Source organism: Nyctereutes procyonoides, unplaced genomic scaffold (assembly GCF_905146905.1).
Source record: "Nyctereutes procyonoides isolate TBG_1078 unplaced genomic scaffold, NYPRO_anot_genome, whole genome shotgun sequence".
Lineage (NCBI taxonomy): Eukaryota > Metazoa > Chordata > Mammalia > Carnivora > Canidae > Nyctereutes > Nyctereutes procyonoides.
In genome coordinates, this window is record NW_026575126.1 from 52,017,087 (window position 1) to 52,033,463 (window position 16,377).

The 16,377-nt window shown below is 43.0% G+C and overlaps 1 protein-coding gene across 1 annotated transcript in view; it reads left to right on the top strand.

The window, feature by feature from the left end:
- Positions 1-16,107, top strand: part of TMC5 (transmembrane channel like 5) — a 44,750-nt gene extending 28,643 nt beyond the window's left edge. Inside the window, exons 14-20 of the mRNA XM_055340097.1 lie at positions 2,994-3,069; positions 3,265-3,398; positions 5,155-5,328; positions 7,013-7,091; positions 11,533-11,637; positions 13,031-13,073; positions 13,818-16,107. Coding sequence (XP_055196072.1) covers positions 2,994-3,069; positions 3,265-3,398; positions 5,155-5,328; positions 7,013-7,091; positions 11,533-11,637; positions 13,031-13,073; positions 13,818-13,864 — 658 coding nt within the window. The 3' untranslated portion in view covers positions 13,865-16,107. The remainder of the gene's footprint in view (positions 1-2,993; positions 3,070-3,264; positions 3,399-5,154; positions 5,329-7,012; positions 7,092-11,532; positions 11,638-13,030; positions 13,074-13,817) is intronic.
- The last annotated feature ends 270 nt before the right edge of the window (positions 16,108-16,377 follow it).

Below are 16,377 nucleotides of genomic sequence, written 5' to 3' on the forward strand. Positions count from 1 at the left end.
ATCTTTTTGTGACTGTCTCATTTCCCTTAGCATAATGTTCTTCAGGCTCTACATATTGTGGTGTACACCAGTACTTCCTTCCTTTATAAGACTAAATAGTCCATTGTATGGCTATACCATATTTTGTTTATCCATTCATCCATGAGGGGACCTCTGGGTTACTTCTACCTCTTGGTTACCGTGAATAATGCTGCTCTGATTATGAGTATGCAAATATCTCTTTGAGACCTGACTGCTTTCAGTTTTTTTTTTTTAAAGATTTTATTCATTTATTTATTCGTGAGAGACAGAGGCAGAGACACAGGCAGAGGGAGAAGCAGGCTCCATGCAGGGAGCCCGACATGGGACTCGATCCCAGGTCTCCAGAATCTGGCCCTGGGCTGAAGGCGGCGCTAAACCGCTGAGTCTCCTGGGCTGCCCCAGTTTTTTTTTGGATATATACCCGGAAGTGGAATTGTTGGATCATATGGTGCATATTGAGCACTCTCAATTTTTTAAATAAATGATGTGCATAAATCAGCTGATGTGATAATAATGGCATATCTTCATTTACTGGGTGCTTACTTTGGCCAGGTTTTTGAACCCTAGAGATCAAGCCCTCACACTATTGACCATTGGATGGTCAATCCCTGCTTGGGATTCTCTCTCTGCTCCTCTGCTGCTCACTCTCTCTCTCTCTTTTTTTTTTAATTTTTTTTTAAATTTATGACAGTCACAGAGAGAGAGAGAGAGAGAGGCAGAGACACAGGCAGAGGGAGAAGCAGGCTCCATGCACCGGGAGCCCGACGTGGGACTCGATCCTGGGTCTCCAGGATCGCGCCCTGGGCCAAAGGCAGGCGCCAAACCGCTGCGCCACCCAGGGATCCCCTCTCTCTCTTTAAAAAAAAAAAAAAAAAAAGTTAACAGAATGATAGAAAGGAAGTGTAGATTATGGACAATGGTAGAAATGAGTTGAGGTAAGTGTTTCCCAAAGTTGTGTTCTGCACACCAACCTACCTATTTTTTGGCATATCTACATATCACCAGTACTGGTTTTCACTTAATATTATTTTTTCTATGGTTTGTCCTCTTTTTTTTTCTTAAATACATTTTTAAAGGAATCTTTATATTTTACAGCCATACATGGAAAGCAGTGTCATTTGAGAAAATCTGCAAGTCACTTGAAAAAATAAAGTCAAACTGGGGGTACCTGGCTGGCTCAGTCAGTAGAGGGTCTGACTCTTAATCTCAGGGTTGTGAGTTCAAGCCCTATCTCTGGTGTAGAGATTACTTAAAGAAAAATTTCAATTTTTTTAAAACTAAAGCTAGGCCCATCATAGTCATTAAATTCTAGCTGGGTGCTGCTGTCTGCCAAGGCTCGCAGTTTAAACCTTATTCCCATGCTTTCTTTTCTTTTTCTTTTTTTTTTAAGATTTTATTTATTTATTAATGAGAGACACACAGAGAGAGGCAGAGACACAGGCAGAGAGAGAAGCAGGCCCCATGCAGGGACCCAAATGCGGGACCTGATTAGACCTTGGGATTAGGCCCTAAGTCAAAGGCAGACGCTCAACCACTGAGCCACCCAGATGCCCATCCCAACCTTTCTTTTAAGATAAAAAAGGGAGGTTGGCAAATGTTAGGCCCACCAAAGTAAGATTTTCTTTTCTTGGTACTCAGGAGCATTAAGGAGAATTGAGGGGGAATGACCTTCTCATGTGTAACTCAATGCAGTTTTTACTGTCCCTGTAGGGTGTCAGACATTCTGGATGCCATGAAGGGAGGAACGGGACATGTCCCACATTTGGGACACCTCAGTTAGGGCTTGCTGAAGGGCATTTGGTGGTATGTGGGTGGTGCTTTCTGCAAAATATCTTTTCTAAAGCTGGGAAGAGAGCAGCTAAGGTTACTGGGTATGGTAGGAATTTTCTTGGTTTGCAGCATTTGTTTGTTAGGGCTACCATAACGAAGTACCACAGACTGGGTAGCTTAATAAACAACAGAAACGTATTTATTTTCTTCTTTTTTAAAAAGATTTTATTGGGCAGCCCTGGTGGCTCATTGGTTTAGCGCCACCTCCAGCCGAGGGCCTGATCCTGGAGACCGGGGATCAAGACCGGTGTCCGGCTCCCTGCATGGAGCCTGCTTCTCCTTCTGCCTGTGTCTCTGCCCCCCTCCCCTCGGTCTTTCAAATAAATGAATGAATGAATGAATGAATGAATGAATGAATGAATAAATAATTTTATTTCAGAGAGAGAGAGAGCACAAGCAGAGAGGAGGGCCAGAGGGAGAGGGAGAATCAGACTCCCAGCTGAACAGGGAGCCGAACCTGGGGCTCTATCCCAGGACCCTGGGATCATGACCTGAGCTGAGGTCAGACGCTTTACTGACAGAGCCGCCCAGATGCTCCCAGAAGTTTATTTTCTCAAATTCTGGAGGCTTGAGGTCCAAGATCAAGGTGTTGTAGGGTTGGTTTCTTCTGAAACCTCTGCCCTTGGCCTGTAGATGGCACCTTTTCCCAGTGTCCTCACATGATTCCTCTGTATGTATCTGTGTCCTGATTTCTTCTTTTAAAAGCACTAGTCAGGGGTCCCTGGGTGGTGCAGCGGTTTGGCGCCTGTCTTTGGCCCGGGGCACGATCCTGGAGACCCGGGATCGAATCCCACATGGGGCTCCCAGTGCATGGAGCCTGCTTCTCCCTCTGCCTGTGTCTCTGCCTGTCTCTCTCTCTGTGACTATCATAAGTAAATAAAAAAATAAAATAAAAGCACTAGTCAGATGCCATTTGGGCGCACCCTAGTGACCTCATTTTACCTTAATTATCTCTTTAAAGGCCCTATCTCCAAATATAGTCACATTTCGAGGTACTAGGAGTTAGGACTTCAGCATATGGATTTTGGAGAAACAGTTCAGCCCATAACACTGTCTTTCCCTTCACTCCACAGTCCATATCTGCCCCCACTCCCCACTCTGTGTGTCTCCCTGTGACCTCTGACACTCTTTCTCCCTCATAGGATTGGAACCTTCTTCTGTCTTCTGCTGCCCTTTATCCAAATGATTACTCTTTTCATCATGTTTTACGTCAAAAATGTGAGTCAGTCTGAAGTTGGAATCAATTAGCTTCTCTCAGTCCCCTGTGACCCCAGGGGTGATTGGAATTGCACTGGGGTGGCAGGGTAGGGACTGGTGGTGCTGGGAAGGCTATCAAGAAACCAGTGCCTGGCTGGGGTCCATCTGGCCTGCTTCTCTGGTCACAGATGGAAGATGATGCTTCTCTCTCTTCAGATCAGCCTGATGATGAATTTCCAGCCTCCGAGCAAAGCCTGGCGAGCCTCACAGATGATGACATTCTTCATCTTCTTGCTGTTTTTCCCATCCTTCACTGGGGTCCTGTGCACCCTGGCCATCACCATCTGGAGGTAGGAGAGATAGTGGCCTTGTGGTGAGGTGTTAGAGATGGAGTAGGTGAGTGTTTTAAAATGTAGGCTTTATTATCAAGGGTGAGGCCAGCAGATCAGAAGATAAAAATGCTGTTGAAAAGATGATCTGTTATTCTCAGATCCCAGTAGAGGTGGTGGCGGGGAATGGGAATACCACACCACAGAGGGCCACGTGAGGAAACCCCAGGGTTGGTCAGGATGCAGAGGGAGTGAGGAGAAAAATGTGAGCAAGAGCCTTTGTTGTGGTTTCTATGGGAAGGAAAGGGTGAGGCAGAGTAGGCAGGTTTAGGATTGGCAAGTTGGAACAATTTCAGTGGGTTTTGAGATATAGGGGCTGTCTGGAGTTGTCTGGTACCTGGCCCCGGGTGAACAGGGCAGGGGATAGTGACCCTGAGTGTGAGAACCTGATAGAGTAGGCGGAAGGTGGGATATGGGCTCTTGGATCAGTTGGTTTGCATATGAAAGACATAGGGTAGCCCCAGGACAGGCTATCTCTCCAGGAAGGGAACCCACCCACCCCCCATGTCAAGAGAAGTGAGAAGATAAGCTTAATACATTGTTGCACCCAAGTTCCCTTGGTAATCGGCAGACACAACAGCCAAAGAAGGGAATAGATCTTAGCTTGGTTACCACCCATCAGGTGGCTTGGTGCAGCTTCCTCACTTCCTCAAAGTACTGTTCCCAGAATGGGGACAGAACTTCAGCTAAATAAACATTTAATGCCTTGCTTGAGCTGGTTCCTTTCTAGCTCTCCAGCTTCACCCCACTCCGGCTCCACCTTCCTTCATCCTCATGGCTCTTGCTCCATACCTGGGACCCTATGAGCCTCTCCCAACACAGGGTGGAGTCCTCTGTTTGAAATGTTCTTCCCACTTTGCTCGATGGCCTTCTGTATACCCTCTGGTTCTCAGCTCAGAGGTCATCTTCAAGATGTGGTCCTCATGACCATCCTTATCTATGTCACTTCCACCTTCTCTCAGGTCAGTTTCTTTTCTTTATTCCATCGTTCATGGTCAGAAATGCCTTCATTTGAATCTTTATTTAATTGTGACTCATTAGTTGTCCATCTTTCTTGGTAAAATGTAAGCCTGAGAGGGTGGAATCCAGGTCTGCTCTTTCCTATGTAATCTCCAGGGCTTGGTGTCTAGCACAGCACCTGGTACAGGTGCAATAAACTTTTATTGAATGAATGAATGAACAAAGGAGTTGACTTTTAGGACATAAGCAGAAATAGAACTATCAGGAACTCAGGTGGCTTCAGGCCAGGCTCCTCTGTTTTATGATGTCTTTGCATCTCTCTTTTTTCCCTCTTCCTAACCAGTTCCTAGTTTCCCTCTAGTTTCTGCTATTTCCTACTGCTACACATGGCCACCATTGCCACAGCGTCAGCTTCCACAGATCACAGGGTCTCCTCTTTGTATTTCCTAGTTTGACTTCCCCAGAAAAATAATCTGACCACCCAGTTCATTTCTGCAAGCTGGGATGCCGCAGAGTTCATTGCCTGCTCTTTGGATTGGTGACCAGTAGATCCAATGTGAACCCTGTGTGGGAGCTGATCCTCGGAGTGCAGGTCATGAGCACAAAACATAGCAGCTGAGGCCAGGAGGGAGAGGGTATCAGCAGGCAAGAATTTCTGGCTCCAGGTCCAGGGCTCAGAAAGGACCATTTGATTCTAGAAAAAAGCTATGCCCTGCGTCTCCTGCTAGAGATGTCTTTCTATCCCTTGTTTTATCAGATTGAAACCTTCAGCTGACTGTGGTCCCTTTCGAGGTCTACCCTTCTTCATTCACTCCATCTACGGCTGGATTGACTCCCTGAGTAAAAGGCCCAGCTACCTATGGGTTGTTTGGATCTACCAGAACCTCATTGGAAGTGTGCATTTCTTTTTCATCCTCACCCTCATTGTGCTGTAAGTGGAGCACGTTTGAGAACCTGGGGGAGAAATGTGCCATTAACTTCACCTGGGAATAGACTCTGGGAGGTTTGCCAGGAAAGCAGAAGGCCACAAATCAATATTCTGGATGGTCTTCACTTTGCCCTTGAATTTTTTAAAACAGTTACTTGCTATCATCTTGCCCTAGGTCTTTTTTGTGTGTGTGTGTGTGTGTGTGTGTGTGTTTTTTTGCCTGTTTTATGAAAAAGTAATACATGTTATGTCCCCTCTTAAATAACATAAAAACAAAATGAAATTTTGGATTTGAGAATGCTTAGGAAAATCACATGTGTGATTCTTCCTGAGATTGTGGTTACGTTCGAATGGATTGGGCATTGTTGGTATGTAGGATAGCATTCTTCCATTTTCAAATAAAAATGATCAATATCTGACTTCTTGTGGAAAAAAAAGAACTGCCAAGATTGGATTCATCTTCCTACATGAATAGTTGATTGGCTAATAGCTATCCCTCTTTAGAAGCCTAGTCCTGGGGCACCTGGGTGGCTCAGTGGGTTAAGCAGCTGCCTTTGGGATATAGGGGCTCCCCACTCGGCAGGGAATCTGCTTCTTCCTCTCCCTCTGCCCTCCCCACTCATGTGTGCTCGCTCACTCTCTCTCAAATAAATAAAATCTTAAAAAAAAGAAAGAAAGAAGCCTAGGCCTGATGGCATTAGAGATAGCAACTCTTCCCAGAGAGAGATACAACTCAAAAGCACAGATTAGTGGAACCAGTAGATGTTGCTTACAGAGCAACCTCTTAGTTTTACAGGTAGAAGTGATAAGACAGCAATGGGCTGACTTGCAGAGATAAGTTCCAGGCTGAACGGTCTGTGAGTGACAGCGTGCTACAACCTGGATGTCCTTGCTCCTGGGCATGCCTTCCCTCCCCAGACTAGGTTGTTATCTGCCTCTTTAAAATGCTCAGGTTTCCTAGCAGCTTGTTGCATCAAATTACCAGTTCACTGGGGAGCTTGCTAGAGATCCAGAATCTTAGACCCTACCCCAGACCTACAGAATCCCAGAACCTGTATTTTGAAAAACTCCCAGGAAATTTGTGTCATGTTGAAGTTTGAATTGCACTATCCAGATTCACAAACTCTGGCTGCACATTAAAATCATGTGTAATTTCTAAAAATACTGTTTGGCCCCTATGCCCCAGGAAACTCAGTCAATGGATCTGAGAAGAGGCTGTGAAATGAGTCTTTTTTCCATCTTTCACCTGATTCTCTGTGCAGCCAGGTTGGGGACTGTTGCTCTTTATTTATTTTTTCATCTTTATTTACTCACTTGAGAGAGAGAGAGAGAGAGAGAGAGAGAACTCGAGCATGAGCATGAGTGGGGGTGGGAGGATGGAGGAGGGTTGGAGGGGGAGGGAGAAGCAGACTCCCCGGTGAGTAGAGAGCCTGACATGGGGCTCAATCCCAGGACCCTGAGATCATGACCTGAGCCAAAGGCAGACACTTAACACTGAGCCACCCAGAACCTAGAACTGTTGCTGTGATGTATTTAACCTGTAACTCACTCAGACCAACTTTTCAAGGACACTGTAGGGCCAAAGTCCACTTGTAAGCAAATATTAGTTTCTTTGCGCCCTTTTGGAATTTGGGGACTGCAGAACATTGGCAAAAGTATCTGTCATCTTTTTTTTCTTCTCTTCTAGAATCATCACCTACCTCTACTGGCAGATCACAGAAGGAAGGAAGATTATGATCAGACTGCTCCATGAACAGATTATTAATGTGAGGAGTCCCTCTGTTATCCTCCTTCCACCTTTTTTTTTAAACGTTATATAACGAGAACTTTCAGACATACTCCAAAATAGAATAGTTGAATGAATCCATACCTGCCCACCACCCAGCACCAACTACCATCAGCATGTGTATACTCTTATTTAATCTACACTAAACCTTCACTGCAAATCTCTGAATTATTTTAAAGCAAATCCTAAATTTACATAATTTTATCTGTAGAAACTTCTATGTGCCTGAGAAATATAGACTTTTTTTTTTTAAGATTTTATTTATTCTTGAGAGACACAGAGGCAGAGACACAGGCAGAGGGAGAAGCAGGCTCCCTACAGGGAGCCCGATGTGGGACTCCATCCTGGACCGGAGATCACGCCCTGAGCTGAAGGCAGACACTTAACCACTGAGCTACCTGGGGGTCCTGAGAAACAGACTTCTAAAAAACATAACCACAATATCACCATCATCATGCCTAAAAGAAAGTGTAATAATTCTAAAGAATTCTATCAATTCTCATATGCAATCAAAGGTCAAAAATCCCCGATTGTCCCATGAAGTGTCTTTTTACAGTAGGGGTGTTCAAATCAAGGTCTGAGAAAGTGCCACGTGCTGCATTTGGTTGATACGTCTCTTGTTTCTTTTAATCTGCATTTGTTTTCCCCTTCTCTCTTCTCTTGCCATTATTGTTGAAGAAACCAGGTCATTTGTCTTGTGTTAGTTCTTACATTCTGCGTATATCTAATTTGCAACCTTGTGGTGGTGTTTACCCTGTTTCTTTTTTCTTTTTATTTCCTGTACCCTGGTGGTGATATTTAAAAGTCCGATTAAATCCAGATTCAGCATTTGATTTTATGTTTTATTTTTTTAAGATTTTATTTATTCATGAGAGACACAGAGAGAGAGGCAGAGATATAGGCAGAGGGAGAAACAAGCTCCCTGAGGAGAGCCTGATGTGGGACTTCATCCTGGGACCCCAAGATCACGACCTGAACCAAAGACAGACGCTCAACACTGAGTCACCCAGGTGCCCCCAGATTCAGCATTTTAGCCAGAATTCTTCATAGATGATGCTATGTACTTCTTACAGCATTACCTTGAGACATAAAATGTCCTGTTGTCTATTTTTGTGTGATATTAAAAGTAATCAGTGAGTCCATGCTTTGTTAGCCCGACCCATCCATCCTAAGACTCCCCATCTGCCTTTCACCTGATGGATTTTACAGCCTTTGATGAGTATTGCCTAGAAGACCACTGATTTCATTAGAGATGACAAAATCATGGTACTCTACTCCTAGAAATTCTTCTGCATTGATTAACTAAGACTCTTCTATGAAAAAAGAATTTTTGCTCAACTATTTGATTACCTTGTAATATAATTTATAAAGGAAAGGCAAAGTATATACATGATTTTTTCTCCTTTATTTACCATTTTTTGAAAGGATGCGTTGGTATCCCAGTCTGTATTAGTTTCCTAGGGCCTGCCATAGCAAATAATCACGAAGTTGGTGGCTTAAAATAACAGAAATTTATTCTCTGTCAGTTCTGGAGGCCAGAAGTCCAAAATCAAGATTTCAGCAGGGTACCTTCCAAAGCTCTGAGAGAGAATCTGTTCCATGCCTCTCCTAGCTTCCTGTAGGGGCCACAGGCTAACTTAGCTGTTTCCTGACTCGTAGCTTCGTATCTCCTGTCACTGCCTTCACCTTCACAAATTCTTTTTTGTTGTTTCTCCTTCTCTTCTAGGGACTTGTCATTGAATTTAGGGCTCATCCTCATCCAGAAAGATCTCATTCCAGAATCTCTAATTATGTCTGCAAAGATCTCATTTCCAAACAAGGTTATATTCACAGGTACTTAGGTAGGATAACATGGACATATCTTTTTAAAAGGGAGATACTATTCAACCTGTCATATCTAGCAACCTCCAAATGTGGCCAGTGAGGATTTTAAAATTATCATTATGAATTCATAGATTTGAGTATACTTTGACATCTTTCAATTATAATAATTTGTGGGGTGCCTGGGTGGCTCAGTTGGCTAGGCATCTTGCCTTCAGCTTGGGTCATGGTCCCAGGGTCCTGGGATCGAGCCCTGAATTGGGTTCCCTGATCGGCTGGGACTTTGCTTCTCCCTCTTACTCTGCCACTCTCCCTACTCATGCTCATTCTCTCTCAAATAAATAAAATATTTTTAAAAATTATAATAATTTGTTCATGCTTAAATAGTCTCATCCTTTGCTAATGGAAATCCTTTTGGATTAGCTCCTGGGCTCTTTTGACATGACCCCAGAAGTCTTTGATAGCTCACCTGCTCCTGGAAGGACAAGATGTTCAAGGCTCTTCTTGTTCATTACCTTGCCCCAGAACATGAATCAGACATTTATTCAAGGAATCCTGGTGAAATGGCATTTAGAGACCACAGTCTGGGAATAGTGATGCTTATTGCCACTGGGCTGGTTCCCTTTTCTTCTAAATACCAATATAATTATGACATGAACACTTACATCTAAGAATATGGGAAAGAAGCAGGATTCCCCAGGGTTCTATCTGCTTGAATCTTTGGGGTTTCAGATCATTTGGGTTGGTCCTTTATATGGTATAAAGGAAGGGCATGGATTAATTATGTTCTTTTTTTCTGCCTGTCCCTACAAGGACCACTTGTAGTTTTCTGATGCAGCACTTTGAATGTTTTGGGCAAGTCTTATGCAAATCTTAACAGGGGACACCTGGGTGGCTCAGCGGTTGAGTGTCTGCCTTTGGCTCAGGGTGTGATCCTGGAATTCCAGGATGGAGTCCCTCTTCGGGCTCCCTGCATGGAGCCTGCTTCTCCCTCTGCCTATTTCTCTGCCTCTCTCATGAATAAATTAAAAAAATCTTAAAAAAAAAAAAAAAAAGAAAATCTTAACAGGGGAAGTATTTGATTTTAAAACCTTATGTTTTAAGGGAAGTACCAAGTAAAGTGAGGAGGAATTTAGATGACATCATTTCAGAGAGGCACCAGAAGGATCACCACAGGCCTACATGGTTGGGAGTCTTACCCAGAGGTTGCACCACAGAGGCAGGTTCATTGTTTCTAAAAGAACCCAGACTAATTTTTATTACTCTCTCTGGGGTCATATACATCTTTAATCCCTATTTTAAAATTAGGGAAACTGAGGCTTATAGAGTGAAGTGACTTGCCTAAAGTCACAGAGCTAGTAAATGGTGGGATTTGAACTGGGCAATTTCAAAATTTGTACTCTTAGCTACAATGCAGCTTTGCCTCCCTGAGTCAAGATCTTTTGGATAAATCCTAAGAGTTTGCATTTTTGCAAGCTCTCTAAATAATTCTCACTGGCACTAGAGTATGGAAACAGCTGCTAGAGACCAGTAATTTTCAAACAAGTTGGCTATATCCAAGACAGCTAGCGAATTTGTTTAAAATGCCACTTCCCGAGGACAGCTCTTCCTTGCAGGATTCCAGTGAAGAAATGTAGAAAGAATGAGGGAAATAGAAAATTATTATGAAGCAAATATGATAGCTTCATTATATAATTATTGGATGCTTAAATTCGTGGGTGACAGTCTAAGGAGAAACATGGGCATGGGAAAAGGAATTGATCTAGACTGGCCAGACCATCAATGGCACTTGCTAGCCTACTTCAACACTAGTAGAATATACCACCCTCTCATCTGCAGCAGATTCACCAGTAAGTGATTCTCACTCCTGGTAGGATGTACCCCCTTCCTTTGTTCTCCTCCCCAATTTGAGAATTTTTCATCTAGGTCTACTCCATTGACACTGATAACTTTGACAAATATATTTGATGTCCCCAGATGCAGAGCTGTGAGCTTTGACATTCTCAGTGGGAGGACAGGGCAGCGATGTTGGTGCCCAGTGTTCTGAGACTGAGGGCATGCCAAGAAGGGAGCTATTATACACCAGTTGTCCTGGGCCTTCACACAGTGGCATCAAGTTGCTTCTAGCAGCAGGATGGAAGGCTTGCTTATTCAAGCCTGCTAGGAGAATTGCTTTAGAGGAGATGGTACAATTCAGGAAGGCTGTGGCGGGTAATTTGTGCTGTGAAATATTTCTTCTCTTTCATTAAGAGAAAACAAAGCCAGGGCACCTGGGTGGCCCAGTTGGTTAAGCCTCCAATTCTTGGTTTCAACTCATTTCCCTGAGCTCAGGGTCATGAGATCAAGCTCTACGCTCAGCAGAGTCTGCTTAAGATTCTCTCTCCTTCTGCCCTTCCCCCCAACCCTCAAATCAATCAATCAATCAATCAATCAATCAATCTTAAAACAGAAAAAGCAAGCAAGAAAACATGATGGCAGTCTCTCTTCTATGTCTGGGACTCTACCTGCCTAAAAAATCCAACCTTCATTCCATCATTTGCTTTTCAACCTCCTACCATCCCCCATGTTTTTGTTCTTGTTTTGGTTTTCTGTCTTGGCAGGAGGGCAAAGATAAAATGTTCCTGATAGAAAAGTTGACCAAACTGCAGGATATGGAGAAGAGAGCAAACACCAGCTCGTTCACACAGGAAAGGAGAGATGTAGAGGTGAGACTGGGGGTTGCCTTGGGTTCCTTGTGACACAAACCTGCCTCCTTGTGAAATGTGCATTAGGAAGCTAGAATAACATAAGACACTTCACTTTCTATGTTTAAACATTTCTGTATTTTTTATTTAACAAATAGTATTTATTCAACCCTTTCTTTTTTTAAAAGATTATTTATTTATTTATTCATGAGACACACACACACACACACACACAGAGAGAGAGAGAGGCAGAGACACAGGCAGAGGGACAAGTAGGCTCCATGCAGGGAGCCCAATGTGGGACCTGATCCTAGGACTCTGTGATCACACCCTGGGCTGAAGGCTGATGCTCAACCACTGAGCCACCCAGGCGTCCCTATTCCACCCTTTCCATGCTGACACTTTTTCTCTGTGATGGGGTTGTCATAGCAAAGGCCCTCATGGGGCTTGAACACATCCTTTATATAGTCCGATCAACCAGAAGTACATCCCACAGAGAAGGAAAATACCCTGAAATCTCCCTCCACTGTGTTAATGGTTCAGTGTATAACTCTTTCAGATCTTTTCCTGAAGGCATCTGCAAATATACATGCATATACTAGCACTTTTGTTTATTCATTTATTAGGAAAGTGGGGCTGTACTATACACATAGTATCCTAACTCCATCCCTCATCACAATACTGTATTTCCAACATTGTTTCAGTCTGTACGTATTTGGACATTTGGGTGGTTTCTAGTTTTTTTGTTTCTAATACTAAAAACAGTGTATAATGAAACATTTTTGTATTAAATTGCTTTTATGTGAGTATTTTTGCCACAGAGCATGTACATGATACTGTTAATAGATATTACCATATCATGCTCTTAAGATTTTATCAATTTCATGCCTACCAAGAGGATATAAGACATGTCTGAAACCCTGCCATAAGTCCAAAGTTCTTGCTGGCTTCTTTGGTGTTCTGGAAAATATGGATAGACAGTAAATCCACCATAATTCAAATGCTACTAGTTTTGGAAGTTAGGATCTTGTCAGTAGAGACTGCCATGCCATTTACTACTTGTGCAAATTAATACCATCAGCATGATGTAGATATGGGGTCTAGAGGTCTGACTCTAGTTCCTGTGCAGGCAGAGACCCTGTCTGTACCCTTACAGCCCTGGGTCCTGATATATTACCTGGCATATTGTAGATTTTCAGTAAATGTCTGTGAAATGAATGAATAAATTAATAGAATCACTTTCCCTAAAAGACCAACAAAGCATGTTTGCTATGTCTATGGCCAAGCCTTGGTTTTCATCTGTCACATCTTAATTTTAAAATGGTGGCAGTTCACAAATCCCACCAACTATGCAATAGGACCCGAGTCTACATTCCTTTCCAGTGATGAGACCACCTGTTTTATTTCCTTTCAGCAACCAGGAGCTTTGTATGTCAGAGAACATGATGCTGCTTTTGGTGAGTAACCGGCACTGAAGGAGACCTACTTTAACCAAAATCATTTGGTTTTGGAAGAGGGTCAGAACCACTTCATGTATCAGTTACTCTGTCAATTAAAAGAACCAACCGAAGCTGTTTTTAGCAAAAATCCAAGAATAATTCTTGCTTTAGGTGTTACCAGAAGCAGAGACTCACAATATGTTACCGGAACCTGGTTTCTTTCTGTTCCATACTTTTCTATGTTAGCTCCTTTCTTGAAAAGGCTCTTCCTAACAATTGCAAGACACACTTTTATCAGCCTCTTGTACTTTCTCAGATGGAAGTCTAGTGGGAAAGAATGAGAGGCCCAGAATTCTTGATGTGTTTCATTGGATCTGACTGGGTGATGTGCGCATCTGTGAACCAATTGCCACGGCCATGAAAATGTGATGATTTCATCAGCCAGATCAGAGATCTGTAGATAGAGGTGCTACAACCAAACAGATCACAGAGACTGAGAATGAGAAAGGGTGGCTTCCCAAGGAAAATCTGGAGCTGAGGTCAGAAGGGAATGAATACTGGGGAGGAAACAAACCCATTCATCTTTTTGGGGTAGCATTTACTGATGACACCCAATGATGGGAGTTCAAGGGGAAAATTGTAGAAACTTAACAGAAGGCAGGAGGTATGAGAAGCCATGGGATCTTGAATTTGATATTTCCCTCACAGACATGAGGCAGTGTGTGCATTTGTGCTAACTTCTCTTTTCCGGGTCCAACCTAGACCTGCGATTTAGGCGCTCAGTTCAAGAAGAGAATCCAAAGGCGTGATGTTTGTTGCGGCAGCCAGACACCAATCGAATGAAAAGATAAAGATGGAGCAGCTTCTTCCATGACACCTGAACCTTTCTGAGCTTCCCAGGAGGGGGAATTCAAGCCATTAGCCAGAGTGGGAAGCTGACCACAATGTATAAACTGAAGAAGATTTGGCCATTGCCTGCTGGTTTTTTATACCTGGATTTTCCAAGAAAAAATATTTGGGTTTTTAAAATAAAGACAATTGTAACATTTAAACTGGTTCACAGAAACCAGAAGAGATAACCTGGGAATTATTTATTGAGTCTTTAAGAGATGTGCATATGAATTATTGGTCCTTAGAAATCTCTCCTCCCAGACCCGGCAAAGATTTGGAAACTGGTGTTCAAATAGTCCAGCCTGAATAAAACGGGGATCCTTAGGGATGTGAAACCTCTGAATTGGGGAACCTGCTTTGTTCGTGACTTTGAACTGCAAATATCCCACCCCATGTTCCCAACAGAGAAATACAAGAGGTCTTGTTTAGAAACTTTATTGCATATCACGTATGAGTCTTTGGGGTTGAACTGGGATGAGTGTGGGTGTGGACTGGGACTCTGCCCCTGTGAGGTTGATACATGAGTCACCATCAAAGCCTTATGCTGAATCAAAGATGAAACCAGTGGTGATGCATGAAGCATGTATGTATATATATGTGTGTGTGTGTGGAATGAATATACACCTATGTGTGTATATACACATGTACACATACCATGCCTTTAAAAATATTTTACTTATTTAAGTAATCTCTACACCCAGCTTGGAGCTTGAATTCACAACCCTGAAATCAAGAGTGGCATGCTCTTCCGACTGAACCAGGCGGGTGCCCCAACATATAGCATTATTGTGCAGATTTGCTGAATGATTCACAAGGCATGTGATTGTACTTAGAACTGAAGCATCTAGCAGAAAGGTGGAATTGACCAAATTATTTAGGGGAGAAGTCTCCTCTTGAGTAATCACTATGATGAAATATAGTTGGAACTGAATTTTGAAAGCATTTAACATGCATTTGAAACACAAGCATCCAATCAATGCTCAGTCGACTCACATTTTCATTCACTTATTTATTCGTTAACTCATTTCATCAACTAAATTTGTTAATTTTTTTGGTATCTTCTCTGCTAGTAGTTGCTAGAAGTGTTCATTCATTCAACAAATATGTGCCAAGTAGTTGTGAACAAATCAGTGAACAAGTCAAGACAGAGTCTGTGTCCTCATGTGCTTATTATCGACAGGAAATTAATAATTAAATTGTGATAGGTGCTGTGAAGGAGAAGCCCAGGGGACTGCAGGAGACTTTTCAGTAGAGTCAATGAAGGGAGCCCACTGAATTGATGTTTGAAGTGATTTTCCCCCCCTTTGTGTCATCTTAAAGCTGTCTTGTGCTTCTTTGGCTTCTACACTGAAATATGAACTCCCTCCGAAAGTAGAATTTTTGCCTATTGACCATCTGGTAAGGGCTTATATCTGGAATGCTTCTCCATTTGCCTCCATCGCTTGTGTCAACTTCTGCTTCTCTTGGAGGTGTAAACAAAGGGGAAAGATCTAGTCTGTAGGTCTCACACGCATTTGGATGTGAGGATGCTTTTAGAACTTGGGCTTGGGATGCCTGGGTGGCTCAGCGGTTGAGCGTCTGCCTTCAGCTCAGGGCGTGATCCCAGGATCTGGGATCAAGTCCCACATTGGGCTCCTTTCAGGGAGCCTATCTCTCCCTCTGCCTATGTTTCTGCCTCTCTCTGTGTCTCATGAATAAATAAAAAATATTAAAAAAAACAACAACAATTTGGGCTTGAGGGGCACCTGGGTGGCTTAGTTAAATGTCTGCCTTTGGCTTGGGTTGTGATCCTAGGATCCTGGGATAGAGCCCTACATCAGGCTCCCTGCTCAGTGAGGAGCCTGCTTCTCCCTTCCCTCTGCCCCGCTTCCCTTCTTGTTCTCTCCCTCTCTCGGATAGATGATAGATAAATAGATAGATGATAGATAAAATCTTTAGAGAAACAACAAAAAACTTGGGCTTGAGATAGGGAATGTATTGGCTTGCTAGGACTGCCACAACCAAATACTATAGACAGGCTGGCTTAACACAAAATTTTTCAGATTTCTGGAGGCAGGGAAGTCCATGCTCCTTGTCACTGTCCACAGTTTTGGTTTCCTTCTGATGCCTCCTTGGCTTGCAGGTGGTTACCTTTACGCTGTGTCCTCATATACTCTTTCCTCTGCATGGACATCTTTTTTTTTTTTTTCTTTATGTGTCCTTTATGTGTCCAAATTTCTTGTACTTATAAAGATACCAGGCAAATTGAATTAGGTCCCACACTAATGGCTTTAATATAACTTATTCACCTAATTAAAGGCCATATATCCAAATATGGTTACATTTTAAGGTATGATGGGGTTCAGATTTCCAGCGTATGAATTTGAGGTCAATACAGTTCAGTCCTGTAAATAGGGGTCAACTCTTCCAGTCCTCTCACGGCCTCCCATTA